The sequence below is a fragment of the Ovis aries genome, chromosome 6 (assembly GCF_016772045.2).
Source record: "Ovis aries strain OAR_USU_Benz2616 breed Rambouillet chromosome 6, ARS-UI_Ramb_v3.0, whole genome shotgun sequence".
Taxonomy (NCBI): Eukaryota; Metazoa; Chordata; class Mammalia; order Artiodactyla; family Bovidae; genus Ovis; species Ovis aries.
In genome coordinates this window covers 37,070,458-37,091,016 of record NC_056059.1, presented here as the reverse complement: position 1 = coordinate 37,091,016, position 20,559 = coordinate 37,070,458, and the positions used below count along the sequence as shown (strand labels likewise).

Below are 20,559 nucleotides of genomic sequence, written 5' to 3'. Positions count from 1 at the left end.
AGGGTAACCAAAGTATTGGAGCTTCAGCTTCAACATCAGTCCTTCTAACAAATATTCATGGTTAATTTCCTTTAGGATTGACTAGTTTGATTTCCTGGCAGTCCATAGGACTGTCAAGAGTCTTCACCAGCACCACAATATGAAAGCAACAGTACTTCGGCACCCAGCGTTCATTATGGTCCACCTCTCACATCCATACATGACTACTGGAAGAACCAGAGCTTTGACTATATGGGCCTTTGTCACCAAAGTGATGTCTCTGCTTTTTAATATGCTGTCTATGTTTGTCAGTGCTTTTCTTTCAAGGAGTGTCTTTTAATTTCATACCTCCACCATGATTTTGGAGACCAAGAAAAGAGTCTGTCACTGTTTCAATTTTTTCCTGTTCTATTCACCATGAAGGGATCGGACTGGATGCCATGATGGTTGTTTTTTAAATGGTGAGCTTTGCACCAGCTTTTTCAAAATTCTCTTTCAGCCTTGTTAAGAGGCTCTTTAGCTCCTCTTCACGTTCTTCCATTAGATTGGTATCATATGCATATCTGTTCAATTCAGTTGCTCAGTTGTGTCTGACTCTTTGCGACCCTATGGACTGCAGCACACCAAGCTTCCTGCAGCACACCAACTCCCGAAGCTTGCTCAAACTCATGTGCATCAAGTTGTGATGCCATTAAACCATCTTATTCCTCTATCGCCCCCTTTTCCTCTTGCCTTCAATCTTTCCCAGCACCAGTCTTTTCCAATGAGTCAGTACTTCGCCTCAGGTGGTCAGAGTATTAGAGTTTCAGCTGCAACATCAGTCCTTCCAATGAATATTCAGGACTGATTTCCTTTAGGATGGACTGCTTGGATCTCCTTTCAGTCAAAGGGACTTTCAAGAATCTTCTCCAACAGCACAGTTCAAAAGCGTCAATTCTTTGGTGCTCAGATTTCCTTAGAGTCCAACTCTCACATCCATACATGACCACTGGAAAGACTATAGCTTTGACTAGGTGGACCTTTGTCAGCAAAGTAAAGTCTCTGTTTTTTAATATGCTGTCTAGGTTGGTCATACGTTTTCTTCCAAGGAGCAAGCATCTTTTAACTTCATGGCTGCAGTTACCATCTGCACTGATTTTGGAGCTCACTGTTTCCATTGTTTCCCCATCTATTTGCCATGAAGTGATAGGACCGGATACCATGATCATAGTTTTCTGAACGTTGAGTTTTAAGCCAACTTTTTTCACTCTTCTCTTTCACTTTCATCAAGAGGCTCCTTAGTTCTTCACTTTCTGCCATAAGGGTGGTGTCATCTGCATATCTGAGGTTATCGATATTTCCCCAGCAAACTTGATTCTAGCTTGTGCTTCATCCAGCCTGGCGTTTCCCATGAGGTACTCTGCATATAAATTAAATAAGCCAGGGTGACAATATACAGCCTTGACATACTCCTTTCCTGATTTGGAACATTCTGTTGTTCTATGTCCAGTTCTAACTGTTGCTTCTTGACCTGCATACAGATTTCTCAGGAGGCAGGTCAGGTGGTCCGGTATTCTCATCTCTTTCAGAATTTTCCATAGTTTCTTATGATCCACACAATCAAAAGCTTTGGCATAGTCAATAAAGCAGAAATAGATGTTTTTCTGGAACTCTCTTGCTTTTTCCATGATCCAGCAGATGTTGGCAATTTGATCTCTGGTTCCTCTGCCTTTTCTAAAACCAGCTTGAACATCTGGAAGTTCATGGTTCACATATTGCTGAAGCCTGGCTTGGAGAATTTTGAGCATTACTTTACTAGTGTGTGAGATGAGTGCAATTGTGCAACAGTTTGAGCATTCTTTGGCATTGCCTTTCTTTGGGATTGGAATGAAAACTGACCTTTTCCAGTCCTGTGGCCACTGCTGAGTTTTCCAAATTTGCTGGCATATTGAGTGCAGCACTTTCACAGATTCATCTTTCAGGATTTGAAATAGCTTAACTGGAATGCCATCACCTCCACTAGCTTTGTTCGTAGTGATGCTTTCTAAGCCCCACTTGACTTCACATTCCAGGATGCCTGGTTCTAGGTGAGTGATCACACCATTGTGATTATCTTGGTCATTAAGATCTTTTTTGTACAGTTCTTCTGTGTATTCTTGCCACCTCTTCTTAATATCTTCTGCTTCTGTTACATCCATACCATTTCTGTCTTTTATTGTGCCCATCTTTCCATGAAATGTTCCCTTGGTATCTCTAATTTTCTTGAAGAGATCTCTTGTCTTTCCCATTCTACTGTTTTCCTCTATTTCTTTGCACTGATCACTGAGGAAGGCTTTCTTATCTCTCCTTGCTATTCTTTGGAACTCTGCATTCAAATGGGTATATCTTTCCTTTTCTCCTTTGCCTTTAGCTTCTGTTCTTTTCTCAGCTATTTGTAAGGTCTCCTCAGACAACCATTTTGCCTTTTTGCATTTCTTTTTCTTGGGGATGATCTTGATTACTGCCTCCTGTACAATGTCACCAACATCCATCCATAGTTCTTTAGGCACTCTATCAGATCTAATCCCTTAAGTCTATTGTCACTTGCACTGTACAATCATAAAGGATTTGATTTAAGTCATACATGAATGGCCTAGCGATTTTCCCTACTTTCTTCAATTTTAGTCTGAATTTGACAATAAAGAGTTCATGATCTGAGCCACAGTCAGCTCCCGGTCTTGTTTTTGCTGACTGTAAGTAGCTTCTCCATCTTTGGCTACAAAGAATATAATCAGTCTGAACTTAGTATTGACCATCTGGTGTCCATGTGTAGAGTCTTCTCTTGTGTTGTTGGAAGAGGGTGTTTGCTATGACCAATGCATTCTCTTGGCAAAACTCTATTAGTGTTTGCCCTGCTTCATTCTGTACTCCAGACCAAATTTGCCTGTTACTCCAGGTATCTCTTGATTTCTTACTTTTGCATTCCAGTCCCCTATAATGAAAAGCACATCTTTTTTGGGTGTTAGTTCTGGAAGGTCTTGTAGGTCTTCACAGAACCATTCAACTTCATTTTCTTCAGCATTACTGGTCGGAGCATAAACTTAGATTAGTGTGATATTGAGTGGTTTGCCTTGGAAATGAACAGAGATCATTCTGCTGTTTTTGAGATTGCACCCAAGTACTGCATTTCAGATTCTTTTGTTGACTATGATGGCTACTCCATTTCTTCTAAGGGATTCTTGCCACAGTAGTAGATAGAATGGTGATCTGAAGTAATTTCACCCATTCCAATCCATATTAGTTCACTGAGTCCTAAAACGTTGATGTTCACACTTGCCATCTCCTGTTTGACCACTTCCAATTTACCTTGATTCTTGAACCTAACATTCCAGGTTCCTGTGCTATATTGTTCTTCACAGCATTGGACTTTACTTCCATCACCAGTCATATCCACAACTGGGTGTTGTTTTCACTTTGGCTCCATCTCTTCATTCTTTCTCCACTCTTCTCCAGTAGTGTATTGGGCACCTACCGACTTAGGGAGTTCATCTTTCAGTGTCCTATTTTTTTGCCTTTACATATTGTTAATGGGGTTCTCAAGGCAAGAATACTGAAGTGGTTTGCCATTGCTTTTGCCAGTGGACCGTGTTTCATCAGAACTCTCCACCATGACCCATCCACCTTGGGTGGCCCTACATGGCATGGCTCATGGTTTCATTGAGTTAGACAAGGCTGTGGTCCATGTGATCAGTTTGATTAGTTTTCTGTGATTGTGGTTTTCATTCTGTCTGCCTTCTGAGGGCATATCATGCACATCTGAGGTTGTTGTTATTTCTCCTAGTAATCTAAATCAGCTTGTGAGTCATCCAGTCCAGCATTTCACATGATGTACCCTGCATAGAAGTTAAATCAGCAGGGTGACAATATACAGCCTTGACATACTCCTTTCCCAATTTTCAACCAGTCCATTGTTCCATGTCCAATTCTAACTCTTGCTTCTTGACCCGCATACAGGTTTCTCAGGAGACAGGTAAGGTGGTCTGGTATTCCCATCTCTTTAAGCACATACCACAGTTTGTTGTAATCCACATAGTCAAAGGCATAGTCAATGAAGGAGAAGTAGATGTTTTTCTGAAATTCCCTTGGTTTTTCTATGATCCAGTAAATGTTGGCTATTTGATCTCTAGTTCCTCTGCCTTTTCTAAAGCCAGCTTGTATACATCTTGGATCACGTACTGCTGAAGCCTAGCTTGAAGTATTTTGAGCATTACCTAGCTATCCTGTGAAATGAGCACAATTGTATGGTAATTTGAATATTCCTTAACGATGTTCTTCTTTGAGATTGCAATGAAAATTGACCTTTTCCAGCCCTGTGGCCACTGCTGAGTTTTCCAAATTTGTGGCATATTGTGTGCAGCACTTTCATAGCATCATCTTTTAGGAATTGAAATAGCTCAGTTGGAATTCCATCACCTCCATTAGCTTTGTTCATAATAATGCTTCCTAAGGCCAACTTGACTTTACCCTCCATGGTGTCTGGAGGTGAGTGACCATACCATCATGGTTCTCTGCATTATTAAGACCTTTTTTGTATAGTTCTTCTTTGTATTCTTGCCACCTTTTCTTAATATCTTCTGCCTCTGTTAATTGCTTGTCATTTCTGTCTTTTATTGTGCCCATCCTTGCATGAAGTGTTCCCTTGGATCTCCAATTTTCTTAGAGAGATCTCTAGTTTTTCCCATTCTATTGTTTTCCTCTATTTCTTTGCATTATTCACTTAAGAAGGCTTTCTTATTTCTCTTTTCTATTTTCTGGAACTCTACATTCAGTTAGGTGTATCTTTTCCTTTCTCTTTTTCCTTTCGCTTCTTTTCCTTTCTCAGCTATTTGTAAGACCTCCTCAGACAACCACTTGGCCTTCTTGCATTTCTTTTTCTTCAGGATGATTTTGGTCACTGCCTCCTGTTCAACGTTATGAACCTCTATCCATAGTTCTTCAGGCCCTCTGTCTACCAGATCTAACCCCTTGAATCTATTCATCATCTCCAGTGTAGAATCATAAGGGATTTGATTTAGGTCATACCTGAATGGTCTAGTGGTTTCCCCTACTTTCCTTCAACTTAAGCCTGAATTTTGCAATAAGGAGCTCATGATCTGAGCCACAGTCAGCTCCAGCTCTTGTTTTTGCTAACTGAAGTGGATGGGCCAAAGTGGAAACACTCAGTTGTGGATATGTCCGGTGGTGAAAGTCTGAGCTGTAAAGAATAATATTGCAGAGCAACCTGGAATGTTAGGTCCATGAAACAAGGAAAATTGGATGTGGTCAAGCAGGAGATGGCAAGAGTGAACACAGACATTTTGGGAATCAGTGAACTAAAACGGATGGAAATGGGTGAATTTAGTTCAGATGATTATAATATCTACTACTGTGGACAAGAATCCCTTAAAAGAAATGGAGTAGCCCTCACTGGCAGTCAAAGAATCCAAAATGCAGTACTTGGGGGCAATCTTAAAATCGACAGAATGATCTTGGTTCATTTCCCACGCAAGTTATTCAACATCACAGTAATCCAAGTCTATGTCCCAACTGCTAATGCCAAAGAAGCTGAAGTTGAATGGTTCTATGAAGACTTAAAAGACCCTCTACAACTACACCAAAAAAAGATATTCTTTTCATCATAGGGTCTGGAATGCAAAATCAGGAAGTTAAGAGATATTTGGAGTAACAGGCATTTTTGGTCTTGGAGTACAAAACGAAGCAGGGCAAAGGCTAACAAAGTTTTATCAAGAGAATACACTGGTCTTGGCAAGCACCCTCTTCTAACAACACACACCTCAGGGTAGATGTGGGTAAAGCTTCATGGATTTTTCTTAAATAAATATTGTTGATTGGAAAAATATAAACACCAGATAGAGATATTTAATTCTGTTTCCATACATTAAAAATGAGCAAAGAGGGAATTCCCTGGTGGTTCAGTGATTAGGATTCTGTGCTTCCACTTCAGGGGGTGAGGTTCAGCTTCTTGTCAGGGAACTGAGATCCTGTATGCCTTGTGGTGCAGCCAAAATAAGTTTGAATTTATAGAGCTAGTAAAGATGAAAAAATATTCATCAGTAAGTCTGTAGGAGGACTTGAATAGGAGATGTATCAAATGGCCTAGACCTAGATAAACCAAAACAATTCTATCAATACGATAAGAGAAGTTTCTAGATCATGTTTCAGTTCTGAAATGACCTAATTTCTTGACTGTTTTAAAGGTCAATGGCCAGAGGTGGTTTCTCCAAAACAGAATTTAACTTCTCAGTGCCTCTGTTTTTCCACATTGTTGTTGTTGAGTGTTGAAGTCATGTCCGATTCTTTGTGACCCCATGAACTGCAGTACACCAGGCTTCCCTGCCCTTTACTGTCCCCCGGAGGTTGCTTAAATCATATCCAATGAGTCAGTGACGCCATCCAACCCTCTCCTCTGTCGTCCCCTTCTCCTCTTGCCCTTAATCTTTCCCAGCATTAGGGTCTTTTCCAGTGAGTCAACTCTTCACATTAGGTGGCCAGAGTATTGGAGCTTCAGCATCAGTCTTTCCAATTGTTAGGTAGTTAGAAAAGGAAAGAGGAGTCCAAAATGGCAGTGGATAAAAGACAAAGAAAGGGAAAAGCCTGCGAAAATGGAGGAAAAAAAAATCTGCAGACTGGCGTGAGAACCTCAGGTGAAACAAACACACCCCCTTCTTGGCTAGCCCAATTTGCATAGGGCAGGCTCAGTGGGGAGGAGACAAGAGGAGGAAAAAGAGGAAGAATCATAAGAGGAAGCCAAGATAGATTGAGGCTTCTCCTTTTGCATTGCTTTTCTTTGGGATTAGGATAAAAACTGACCTTTTCCAGTCCTGTGGCCACTACTGAATTTCCCAAATTTAAACAGAGATAATAAAATATATCAGCTATTCTGAATATTTTCTATATATACAAATGTATATCTTGAAGCTCAAATTATGTCCTATTCCTTACGAATGTCCTATTCATTTTCTTCTGTTAATTTTGTTTTTACTTGTATATAAATTCCTTAGTTGCTCTGTCATGTCCGATTCTTTGTGACCCTTTGGACTGTAGCCCACCAAGCTCCTCTGTTCATAGGATTTTTCTGACAAGAATACTAGAGTGGGTTGCCATTTAAACACACACACATAATGAATTGCTGTCCATGTCAATACAGATAGATTAATTGATAATAACTGTCATGCATGTTGTGGGCAGGGAGTAAAAGGGAAATCTCTATACCTTCCACTGAAGTTTGTGGTACACCAAAATCTGCTTTTAATAATAGCCTATGTTTTTGAAAAATGTATAGTTGATTCAAAAATATGATTGAGAAACTTAAAATATGTTTATAGAATTTCATGATTTAATTCCGTGGTAGTCCAGTGATTATGACTCTATGCTGCCAATGCAGGAAGCGCAGGTTGGATCTGTGGTCAGAAAACTAAGATCCTGCGTGCCACTTGATGTGGTCAAAGATAGGTAAATAAATAAATAAAATCATAATTGTTATTGAATCTAGGATTGTACTGTGTTAGATTATATTTGCAATGTAATATTTCCATATTTAAATAGTGTACTCAATGAGAGAAATGATCTCAATATGAACATTTAATAGAAAATTTTAGATAATAACTCTATATTAATATATACTTTTAAAAAAACAGACTTCACTTTTCAGAGCAGTTTCAGTTTCTTAGCATTGAGTGGGAAGTAAGAGAGTTCTCACATATCCCTTCCCCCCTCACACATGCACAGCCCTTTTCACTATCAACATCCCCCACCAGTGTTACATTTACTATAATCGACTTGACACATCATTGTCACTCAAAGTCCGTGATTTACATTAGGGTTCCTTCTATAGGTTTTGACAAAAATATATTTTTTAACAACTTCATGGAATACCATGATATGACTCACTGTGAATAGTTTAAGTAATTATTTGAAAATAAAGTTTGTTTGAAAATTTTTTCTACTACATGCAATGTAGATGATGCAGTGTAGGTTAAAATCCTCAATATTTTAACTCATCATCATTATAAGATTGAGGCATAGAAAAATCAACAGAGCACATGAAGAGGTGTCTTATAAAAGAAGAAATAAAAATGGACAGTACAAAATGGTAAGTTGCTCAGTCTCATTAACAAAGAAAGGAGATTTAGAAAAAGGCATAATTTTTGAGAGACATAGATTGGTGGAGATGAACAATATATTTGTGGGACTGGTGCTGCTCTAAACTGAGGATGAAAGGGCAAATCTTTGTACATTTCTAAGAGGGCAAGTTAGCAATATGTAACAATGGTTACACTACACAGATCTTTTGGATTATTTTTGACTTTTTAAAACCTGTGGAATAGTATTATTATTATAGTTCTTCTAGAGACAAACATTGAAATATTATGAATTAAATTTTATAATGTGGTTTGCTTCAAAATAGTCTGGTGAGGGCTAGGGAAAAGTGGGCTGAGGTACAGGTGAAGCAATAGTTCTCATGTGTTGAAGCTGGGTGTGATAAATATATGCTTGTCTTTTGTCCTTGGTTACTGGTACACAGCTTCTAAATCCCTTGAGTATAGGAGCATCTTTTCTAATGAGGCTACTCTTGGTGGCTTCAGGGTGAGGGCTGATCACCATGAACCAAGGCACGATTAGAGAGATGGAATTTTCAGGCCCACTCTCTGACATCATTCTGTCCTTCAGTGGTTTGCAGTAGAGACAGCCTCTGTTTAGAACTTAAGATGGCGACAATAAAAGGGAAACAGGCAAGTCCATGTTGGAACCTACAGAAGAAAAGAAAAGTTAAAAATGTGTGACTGAGAGCAATACTGGAGCTATAACATCAGACTTCTAGGCTCCCCAGCACTTCATCCTCAATGCAAGACCACCTGCTCCCTGCTCCTTTTCCTTCAACTACAGCCCACACACAAAGCAGCCAGCATTGCTGTGATGAAATTCCTGATACACTGCCCAGTTATAGAGAGCCTGAGGGAGCAATGTCTCTGGGGTAAAGGTTGGTAGGTGGAGTTGGGGATGTAAGTGCAGAGGTGGCAGAGATGTGGCCCTGGTTCTGCTTTTTTTTTTTTTTTTCTGGCCATGTGGCATGGCTTGTGGATCTTAGTTCCCCAACCAAGGATCCAACCTGTGCCCCTGCCGTGGAAGTGCAGAATCCTAACCACTGGACCTCCAGAGAACTCCCTGGTTCTCCATTTTGAATAGATGAATGTGTTTCTCATGAAAACATTTCTGCCCTTGGCATCAGGCCCTCTTGGTGTCATTGGACGATAGAAAGATTTGTGGGCTGACAAGAAACCTAACCACCATAACTTCTAACATTATAATAGAGGAAAACCCATTCTGTGTTATAAACAATCAACTAACAAAGGCTTTCTTAGAACATAACTTCATTCATTCCACAACTATTTATCAAGAGTCTACTAGTTTCTTTTTTTGTTTGTTTTTTATTGAAGTATGGTTGATTTACAATGATGTGTTAGTTTCCAGTGAACAGCAAAGTAATTCAGTTTTATATATGTATGAAAGTGAAAAGTGTAGTCACTCAGTTGTGTCTGACTCTTTGCAACCCCATGGACTGTAGCCCACTAGGCTCCTCTGTCCATGGAATTCTCCAGGCAAGAATACTGGAGTGGGTAGCCATTCCCTTCCCCATGGAATCTTCCTAACCCAGGGATTGAACCTGAGTCCCCTGCATTGCAGTTGGATTGTATACCATCTGAGCCACCAAGGAAGCCCTTTGAAGGTGAAGTCGCTCAGTTGTGTCCGACTCTTTGCGACCCCGTGGACTGTAGCCTACCAGGCTTCTCCATCTATGGGATTCTCCAGGCAAGAATACTGGAGTGCGTTACCATTTCCCTCTCCAGGGGATCTTCCTGACCCAGGGATCGAACCCGGATCTGCCACATTGGAGGCAGATGCTTTAACCTCTGAGTCACCAGGGAAGCCCCAGGAAGCCTTATATATGTGTATATATTCTTTTTCATATGTTCTGTATTCTTTTCCATTATGTTTCATCACAGGATATTGAAAACAATTCCTGTGCTATCTAATAGGCCCTTGATGTTTATTCATTTTATATAAAATAATTTGTATCTGCTAGTCTCGAGCTCACAATCCAAACTTCGCCCACCCTCTCTTCCCCCTGGCAACCGCAAATCTGTTCTCTATGTTGTGAGTCTGTTTCTATTTTGTAGATAAGTTCATTTGTGTCATATGTTAGATTTCACATAGAAGTGATATATGATATTTGTCTTTCTCTTTTTGACTTACTTCACTTAGTAAGATAATCTTTAGGTCTATCTGCATAGCTGCAAATGGCATTATTTCATTCATTTTTGTTGGCTTTCTAGTTTCAAGCACTACTTCTAGGTGCTAGTAACACAGCAGTGAAAAAAATGGCATAAAATCCTTTCTATTAAGAAACATTATTTAAACCTCAGAAATAAAGCAAAAGCATGAGTTGTGTGTACTTTCAGTGTCTTTGGGAGGGCATTGTTTATCAGGCAAATCAAGGAATATGTCATAATCTTGGGGAATATACCCTGTTCAAAACACTTTGCTCTTAATTACAGGCCAAAATTATAGTGAAGTTACATGTTTTTTTCCCATAAAGATGCAAATAATTATTGTCCATTAGAAAAGAAAACGCCAAAGGAGTGAATTGCCAGTTAATTGCCTTGAAGAATGTTGAAGTGAAGTGAAGTGAAGTCGCTCAGTTGTGTCCGACTCTTTGCAACCCGTGGACTGTAGCCTACTGGGCTTCTCCGTCCATGGGATTTTCCAGGCAAGAGTACTGGAGTGGGTTGCCATTTCCTTCTCCAGAGGCTCTTCCTGACTCAGAGATCAAACCCGGGTCTCCTGCATTGTAGACAGATGCATTACCATCCAAGCCACAAAGGAAGCCCATTAGACATTAACCAGTTTTATATCTAGTGTAGCTATCTTATTTAAAAATTTTTTCGTTATGTAGGAACCAGTCTTACCATCTTGTTGGCTCCCTATTAATTAGTTGAATAAAATCTTTGACTTGTGTTCATTATATATTTTTATGAGAATGTTATTTTTAACTTTTTGATAATTTGGTATGTGTGCATACTTGACAGTCTCTTCACGGAGTTTAAAATTTGGTTATATTTTCTTTCTTTGCTTTCTTTTTCTAGTTTGGGGTTCAAACTGGTGGACTGAGATAGAATAATTTTTCCCATTCATTTTTCTTCTTCTCTTTGCCTTTTCGGATAGTAAATGAAGGAGACCAAATACATCACCACAAAATATGCCTCTTTGACCTAAAAATTATTTTGAGCTTATGGCAGTTAAGAAGCAATGAACAGGAAAGGGTTTCCCTACTTGCCTCCTATTCTGCCTCTAGGCAGGATATAAATTCTTCTTTTTCTGGAGATAAACTGTGTGAGCCCAGAGATGGCAACAGAGAAATCCATAAACAAAGCTTACTTCATTGGTTTCATCCCATATATTTACCTTTCCAAAGTTTGCTGTACTTGGAAGCCTAAAATGATTTTCCTTTGTCCTGTGACTTTCCTACAAATGTATTGTTCTTTGTTGAATATGCTATATAGGCCAGAGTTCTAAGCCACCACTTTGAGTCAATCTTCATTTTAAGTGTTTCCACACATGATGTGCACTACACACATTAATAAACTGTTGTTCTCTTATTAATCTGTCTTTTGTTACAGAACCCAGCTGAAAACCTAAAAAGCAAAGATGGGGAGATATGTTTTGCCCCTCTTCCTCACACACAAAGAAACAAATCACTGGCAATGGACTGAATGTTTGTATCCCCTCTTCCTGCTCTAACCCCTAAAACTCATAAGTTGAAACCATAATCGCAGTGTGATAGTGTTTGGAGGTGGGGTCTTTGGAACATAGTTACTTCATTAGAGTAGAGCCCTTATGATGAGATGAGTGTTAGGTTATCGGAAGACTTAGTGAGGTGTGTAACTACATCAGGGACCTGGATCAGTAGCTCCTGCGCTAAACATTCCATAACCAAATAAGAAAAAAATCTATAGGGAAGCAGCATCAGGGGAATGTATGAGCTCAGCTTCGCATGTAACCAATCAGGTAGTGCCAACTATGCCTGTTGCTGGACTAAGGGACAAACTGTATATAAACCGCCATACCTCTTTGTTCGGGGTCCAGCCGCATTCTGCTGTGTTGGAGAGGCTAGGACCCTGGCGCGCCAGAAATAAACTCCCTTTATGCCTTTTGCATTACTTTGGTGGACTTGTTCATTCGGTCGGGTAGGGGACATGGACACGGAGCATAACATTTGGGGGCTCGTCCGGGATCTCCGCCCCACTGGAGGAATAATTCCCCTGGTAAGAGGGAGAAGCCCCGCTGAGAGGCAAAGAGCTCTGAACTCCGAAGCACCGGTGCTAATAGTACAGGCCTAGATTAAGTCCGGGGCCCAGTATCGTACTGGGGAGGCATCTAGGTGTGAGAGACAAGGCAAGCCCAGCGTAAGGCCGAGTCCCCGGTAGCGTACCGGGAAGGCGGCTGGCACTGAGGACGTCCTGACGGTAAGACATTTGCAAATAGAAAAGGGGTCTCTAGTGCTAAAAGAGACTGAATTGGAATCTGTTTGTTGTGTCATTTTTGTGACTCTGTGTGCTGGCACTGTCTGTGTGAGTATCTTGTTGTCATTGTCTGTGTTCTCTGTACCCATGGGGCAATCTACTTCTACTCCGCTGTCCCTGATGACTGACCATTTTTCTGATTTTAAGTCTAGAGCTCGGAATCTTTCGTTACTAGTAAAGAAGAGCAAACTGGTGACGTTCTGTTCCGCTGAATGGCCCACCTTTGATGTCGGATGGCCACAAGAGGGAACCTTCAATCCCCAGATCATCCAGGCAGTTAAAGAGAGGGTGCTTACTCCTGGTCCTGCCGGGCACCCAGACCAGACTCCCTACATTCTGGTCTGGCAGGATCTAGTGAAGAACCCACCGGAATGGCTTAAACCCTTCGTTCTTGCTTCTCCTAAACCTCCCCGTCCCTCTTCCCCGGCTCCAACCTTACTAAACCCACAGGTGCTAGTCATGAAAGCGTCTGAAAAAACGAAAGAAAACCAGGAGGAAAAACGACCCAAGCCGGTGTTCCAGGAATCTTCCTCTCTGTACCCTAATTTGATTGACTTGGAAACCGAACTGTCCCCACCCCCCGTATGCGGATCCAAATCCACCTTTGCTTCCACAGGTTCCTCAAGTCTCGTCGGGAGAAGCCCAGAGGAGGGCCGAGCCCTCAGCTCCCCCTAGGGGAGGAGGCCCCGCCCAGGGAACTCGGGGAAGGGCAAGGGAGATGGCTAGCGCAGCGGAGGAGGAAGGCCCGGAATTGCCCTCCTCCACTGTTCACGCATTTCCGGTCCGGGCGGGGCCAGCCAGAGAGGGTGGGGAATGCACATATCAGTACTGGCCTTTTGCTACTAGTGATTTGTACAATTGGAAAACCCAAACCCCCTCTTTCTCTGAGAAACCTCAGGGTCTTATTGATCTTTTAGAATCTATCCTCTTTACTCACAACCCCACTTGGGATGATTGCCAACAACTGCTACAAGTACTTTTCACTACAGAAGAGCATGAACGGATCCTGTCAGAAGCCCGGAAAAATGTGCCGGGGGTAGATGGGAGGCCCACAATACAGCCTCACCTCATTGAAGAGGGGTTCCCCTTGGTGCGACCCAATTGGGACTTCGAATGCGTTGAAGGTAGGGACCGTCTCCGAGTATACCGTCAGACCCTCATGGCTGGCCTTAGAGCGGCCGCCAGAAAACCAACTAATTTGGCCAAGGTAAATTTGGTGAGGCAAGAGCCAAATGAGAGCCCGGCAGCCTTCCTTGAAAGGATAATGGAAGCTTTTAGACAGTATACCCCCATGGACCCCCAGGCAGATGAGTCTAGGGCAGCAGTCATGCTAGCATTTGTAAATCAGGCAGCCCCCGATATTAGGAGAAAGTTACAAAAGATAGAGAGGCTCGGTGAACAGTCCCTACAAGATTTAGTGAGGGCAGCAGAGAGGGTTTTTAATCATAGAGAGACCCTGGAAGAAAGAGAGGACCGCATTAGAAGGGAAGACAGAGAATTTAGGGCTGAAGAAAACCGTAAAAATCAAAAGGAGCTGGCTCAGATATTTTTCGCTGGGATTGAAAACAAAAATAGATCCCCAAAAGGGAAAAAGCCAGATTCAAAAACTGAGGAGAAACCTGCAAGGCGCAAGCTTGAAAAGAACCAATGTGCGTTTTGTAAAGAGTTTGGACATTGGAAAGATAAATGCCCCAAGAAAAACCTAAAAGAGGGGCCAAAAAATTCCAAGAACGAGACCCCCCTCCTGACAGTCATATCCTCTACGCAGGAGAGGATAGTGACTAGGGGGGGGTCAAGGCTCGACGCCCCTCCCCGAGTCCTGGATAACTATAAATGTGGAGGGGAAACCGGTTGGCTTTATGGTAGACACGGGAGCTCAATACTCAGTCTTAAACCAAAGAGATGGGCCTATGTCTAAGAAAAGTAGCTGAGTACAGGGAGCAACCGGGACTAAGCGATATGGATGGACTACAAAACGGCATGTGAATTTGGGGACCCACCAAGTAACTCATTCCTTTCTGGTGATACCCGAGTGCCCAGCGCCCTTGCTGGGAAGAGATTTACTGTCTAAAGTGAATGCCCAAATCCATTTTGGCCATGGACAAGTGTCAGTTTTAGATGGAACCGGGCACCCTCTACAGGTTCTGTCTCTGGCATTGAAGGATGAATACAGACTGTACTTGCCAGAGGCCCCAGCAACAGTAAGTCCTGAAGTACAGCCATGGGTTCAAAGATACCCTCAGGCCTGGGCTGAAACAGCAGGAATGGGATTGGCCAGACAGAGACCCCCTATTGTTGTGGAGTTAAAAGCGGGTGCCACACCAGTGAGGGTACGGCAATATCCCATGAGTCAAGAAACCTGGCGAGGAATCACTCCTCACATACAACGCCTCACAGACGCTGGGGTCTTAAAGAGATGCCGGTCCCCATGGAACACCCCCCTGCTTCCCATAAAGAAGCCTGGGGGAACTGATTTTAGACCAGTTCAAGACCTGCGAGAGGTCAACAAGCGGGTGAGTGACATCCATCCTACGGTTCCTAACCCTTATACATTGCTAAGCAGTTTGCCACCAAGCTACGTATGGTATACTGTTTTAGATTTAAAAGATGCCTTTTCAGTCTGCCTCTCGCCCTGGCGTGCCAAGAAATCTTCACCTTCGAATGGCTAGAAGACAGTGGACAGACTCCTGTGCAGCTGACGTGGACTCACCTACCACAGGGGTTTAAGAACTCACCCACGTTGTTTAACGAGGCCTTAGATGAAGACCTCCGTGAGTACCGGGTTGAACACCCTACCATTGTTTTATTACAATATGTTGATGACCTTATGCTGGCGGCGACTACAGAAAAAGAGTGCCAGGAGGCAACAGGTGACCTTCTCCAAACCCTTGGGACTTTAGGTTACAGGGCTAGTGCCAAAAAGGCCCAGATCGTCAAGCAAGAGTTTACATACCTTGGTTACAAGATAAAACAGGGCCAGAGGTCGCTAACACAGGCTATGAAAGACACCATCCTTCAGATCCCTGAACCTACCACTCCTAGGCAAGTGAGAGAGTTTCTGGGAACTGTAGGATATTGCCGATTGTGGATCTCGGGGTTTGCAGAAAAAGCCAGGCCCTTATATGAAGGGACCAAAGAAAACAAAGACTGGAAGTGGACTGAATCAATGAAAATGGCTTTTCAGGAGCTCAGGCCTGCCTTGCTGGAAGCTCCTGCCCTGGCCCTTCCTGACCCATCTAAGCCGTTCCAATTATCTGTGGATGAAAAGCGAGGGATAGGAAAAGGGGTACTAACACAGAAATGGGGACCTTGGAAGCGTCCCATAGCCTACCTTTCAAAGAAATTAGACCCAGTGGCACTGGGTGGCCACCTTGCCTCCAAATTATTGCAGCCACCACGCTTCTAGTCCATGATGCTGATAAGCTGACTTATGGCCAGAAACTCTTGGTTTACACTCCTCATGCTATAGAGAGAGTCCTGAAACAACCTCCGGGCAAATGGATTTCCAATGCCCCCTTAACACACTACCAGGCCTTGCTGCTCGACACCTCCCGGATTCATTTTCAAACACCCTGCACTCTAAACCCAGCTACTCTTTTGCCCAATCCAGAAATAGATAGCCCCCTCCACGATTGTGACGAGATACTAGCCGGAGTAACAGCAGTACGAAAGGACTTAACAGACACGCCACTGGATAACAGTGACCTAATATGGTTCACAGATGGAAGCAGTTATGTTAGAGATGTATAGAGACGGGCAGGAGCCGCAATAGTAGATGACTCTGGACAGACGATATGGGCAGAGACTCTTTCCCCAGACACCTCAGCCCAAAGAGCAGAGTTAATTGCCCTGATTCAAGCATTAGAGAGAGCTAAAGGTAAAAGAATAACTATTTTCACTGACAGTCACTATGCTTTTGGCACGGTACACATTCAGGGCCCGATTTATCGGGAACGGGGGTTTTTAACAGCTGAAGGAAAAGAGATCAGAAACTTACCAGAAATCCGTCGACTTCTGGAAGCTGTGCAGTTGCCTCGAGCTGTATCAATAGTACATGTACCTGGACATCAAAAGGGGGACAGCCTCACAGCCCGAGGAAATCATGCCACTGATTTGGCGGCTCGGAAGGCGGCTGACGAAGAGTACACCGCTCCAGTGCTGGCAATCGGACTTCCGCCCCCAGGTATGGGAACTTTGCCCCCAACCCCTGAGTATTCGTCCACAGACCTGGCCTGGATCCAGGAATATCCCAACCTCCAACAAGGAGAGGATAAATGGTACCGGGACTCCGATGGCTACTTGATACTTCCTGCTCAGTTGGGACAACTGTGTGAACATCTGCACTCATCTACTCATCTGGGAGAGAAAAAGACTCTGCTGCTTTTTCAAACCGCGAGCCTATGATTTCCCCAGCACCAAACAACCGTAAAAAACATAGTACAAGCTTGTAAGGCATGCCAACAGATGAAGCCAGGAAAGAGGCAACACGCAGGACTGAGGTATCGAGGGGAAGGCCCAGGACAGCATTGGGAGATAGATTTTACTGAGGTAAGGCCAGGCAAGTATGGTTACCGCTACTTGCTAGTGTTGGTAGATACCTTCTCAGGGTGGGTAGAGGCTTTTCCTACTAAGGGAGAAACTGCAATGGTAGTGGCTAAAAAGATTTTAGAAGAGATAGTACCCAGGTTTGGCCTGCCAGTGACCGTTGGCTCTGATAATGGCCCTGCTTTTGTGAGCCAAATAATACAGAACCTTGCCCGGGCTCTAGGAACTAAGTGGAAATTACATTGTGAATACAGCCCACAGAGCTCGGGGTAAGTTGAAAGAATGAATCGGACCCTAAAAGAAACTTTAACTAAATTGGTTATGGAGACTGGCGGGGACTGGGTGACTCTCCTTCCCTTCGCCCTTTTTCGTGCGCGTAATACTCCTTATCAGCTCAATTTGACCCCATTTGAAATTCTGCATGGGCGCCACCCTCCTGTATGTCCAAAATTTGAAGGGAAAAAGTTTCCACTTCCCACCTTGGGACAATTCCAGGAGGCTTTGATGGCTTTGGGCAAAGTACACTCTCGCGTCTGGAAACTACTCCGAGAGGTACATGAGGGTCAAGGTGAGGGAATTAGCCCCTCACATAACATTGGCCCCAGGGACTGGGTGTGGGTCAAAAGGCACCACGCCAGGGCACTGGAACCCAGATGGAAAGGTCCTTATGTTGTTCTTCTTACCACCCCAACTGCCTTGAAGGTCGACGGTATCGGGCCCTGGGTGCATTGCAATCACGTACGCCCAGCTACTTCAGCCGAACAAGAAGACACGAAAAGACAATGGGAAGCGTCTCTACACCTGTCCAACCCTTTAAAATTGAAGATCCAGCGCCAGCCGCAGGACCGACGAGACTCATCTGGACCGTCATCTGGATGACTGTGTTGCTTTGTCCTGTGACTGCCAGTGTGAACCCCCACCAACCTGTTAAGATCACCTGGACACTCTGGAACGGACTGACTCGAGAGGTACTCAATTTGACCACCGGAATTCACCCCCCTAATACGTGGTGGCCAGATCTGTATTTCAACCTCAAAGACCTTATAAAGACTACTTGGACAGCGGCCCAGACCAGAAACTTTGGATTCTGGGCATGTCCCGGACACCTGAAGAGACATAATTGGGAGACTTGTGGGGGGCTGCAACATTATTTCTGTTGGTCCTGGAGCTGTGTGACCTCCAATGATGGGAGATGGAAATGGGAGATCGGGAACCGGGACTTAGTCAATTTCTCGTTTGTCCAGCCCTATCTCGGGCCCTGGGACCAAGATTACCAAAACCTGTTCGGAGATTATGGCGGGTGGCAATGGAAACAGCACTGGAGCCCAATTGCTCAGGTGAAAGTAATGTTCAACCAGGAAGCGGCTAAACTGGAGAGGTCTTGGGTCTCCGGGCTATCATGGGGCCTCCAACTCTACGCTGAGTGGTTTGAAGCAAAGCCTGGGGGAATTCTGGTTATTAGTCAGACAATAGAACCAATATTAGTACACAGTATCGGACCTAATAAGGTAGAGAAATTAGGTGCTGTGACCCTATCAACCACACCCCACCCAACTTCGTTGACTTTAACTAAACCTAACAAGGATGAAGCTCTTGCTGAGACAGACCCGTTGTGGAAATTAGTCAAGGCTGCATACACCGCCTTAAACCAGACTCATCCTGAGGCAACTAGATCCTGTTGGTTATGTTACAACGTAGCTCCCCCATACTATGAAGCCATAGGCCTCAGTGCTTCTTACAGCTTGGTCAACGCCTCAGATCCCTCCCAGTGTCAATGGGGAGACCGCAAGGTAGGACTCACGATGAGGCAGGTATGGGGAAAGGGGCTATGTATAGGCACAGTGCCGTCAGATAAAACCTCCCTATGTGTCAATGTCACAAGATCTGTAAACGGGCCTCTGGCTAGCTGGATGATTCCCCATATGGGAGGATGGTGGGTATGTTCCAGAACCGGGTTGACCCCTTGTGTACATGAGTCAATTTTTGATCCCAAAGAAGAATTCTGTGTCATGGTAGCAGTAGTACCTAAAATAATATACAGGTCGGAAGAAACTGTGTACGACTATTGGGCCCATAGGTCAACCCTCAATCAACAAGAAAGAGCATATAGAATTAAAAGAGAACCCCTTACTGCAATTACTATAGCCACTATGTTTGGCTTAGGGATAGCCGGAGCTGGAACTGGAATTACAGCTTTGTCTATGCAAAGTCAAGGATTTAACTCTTTAAGGGCAGCGATAGATGAAGATATCACCCGACTAGAACAGTCTATAAGTCATTTAGAGTCTTATTTAACTTCCTTGTCTGAAGTAGTTTTGCAAAATAGAAGAGGGCTAGATTTGCTATTTCTACAACAGGGGGGACTTTGTGCCGCCCTGGGAGAGGAATGTTGTTTTTACGCAGACCATACGGGTATAGTTAGAGAATCTATGGCCAAAGTGAGAGAGGGGCTAGCCCAGCGTAAACGAGAGCGGGAGGCCCAACAAGGATGGTTTGAGTCTTGGTTTCAACAATCCCCTTGGCTGACTACTTTAATCTCAACCTTACTAGGACCCTTGATAATCCTTCTAATAATGCTCACGTTCCATCCCTGCATCATCAACAGACTTGTAGCCTTTGTAAAAGAACGTATTAACACAGTGCAGTTGTTTGTGCTACGGCAACAATATCAAACTGTATCACCGGGAACAGAGGAAGATTCCTCTGTATGATCAAAGAACAGGGGGGAATGTTAGGTTATCGGAAGACTTAGTGAGGTATGTAACTACATCAGGGACCTGGGTCAGTAGCTCCTGCGCTAAACATTCCATAACCAAATAAGAAAAAAATCTATAGGGAAGCAGCATCAGGGGAATGTATGAGCTCAGCTTCGCATGTAACCAATCAGGTAGTGCCAACTATGCCTGTTGCTGGACTAAGGGACAAACTGTATATAAACCGCCATACCTCTTTGTTCGGGGTCCAGCCGCATTCTGCTGTGTCGGAGAGGCTAGGACCCTGGCGCACAAGAAATAAACTCCCTTTATGCCTTTTGCATTACTTTGGTGGACTTGTTCATTCGGTCGGGTAGGGGACACGGACACGGAGCATAACAATGAGTCCCCTTTTAAGCAGAGGCCAGAGAACCAGCTCTGTTTCTGCCATATGAATATACATTGAGAGGTCAGCAATTTGTAACAGAACAAGGTTCTCATCAGAACCTAACCATGTTGGCCTCATCTCAGGCTTTTAGTTTCTAGAACTGTGAAAAATAAGTTTCTGTTGGTAAATGACCTATGGTGGTCTATGATAATTTGGTATGTGTGCATGCTCAGTCACTTCAGTTGTGTCCAACTTGTTGCAACCCCAGGAACTGTAACCCACCAGGCTCCTCTGTCCATGGGATTTTCCTGTAAGAGTACTGGAGTGAGTTGCCGTGCCCTCCCCCAGGGATCTT

General features: G+C 43.5%; 2 protein-coding genes across 2 annotated transcripts; both read left to right on the top strand.

The window, feature by feature from the left end:
* Positions 1–8,982: 8,982 nt before the first annotated feature.
* LOC114115227 (uncharacterized) lies at positions 8,983–17,894 on the top strand (the record flags this gene model as incomplete). Its single annotated transcript, XM_042251083.2, is given in 5 exon segments — positions 8,983–14,291; positions 14,330–14,360; positions 14,363–15,188; positions 15,191–15,934; positions 15,937–17,894. Coding segments are annotated over 5 exon segments (4,554 nt in total), but the record flags the coding sequence as incomplete, so codon positions are not given.
* On the top strand, positions 16,819–20,162 carry LOC132659935 (MLV-related proviral Env polyprotein-like). The gene is made up of 2 exons (XM_060416904.1): positions 16,819–17,392; positions 17,826–20,162. The coding sequence occupies exon 2, from the start codon at positions 17,906–17,908 to the stop codon at positions 19,832–19,834; it is 1,929 nt and encodes a 642-aa protein (XP_060272887.1). The 5' UTR covers positions 16,819–17,392; positions 17,826–17,905; the 3' UTR covers positions 19,835–20,162.
* The last annotated feature ends 397 nt before the right edge of the window (positions 20,163–20,559 follow it).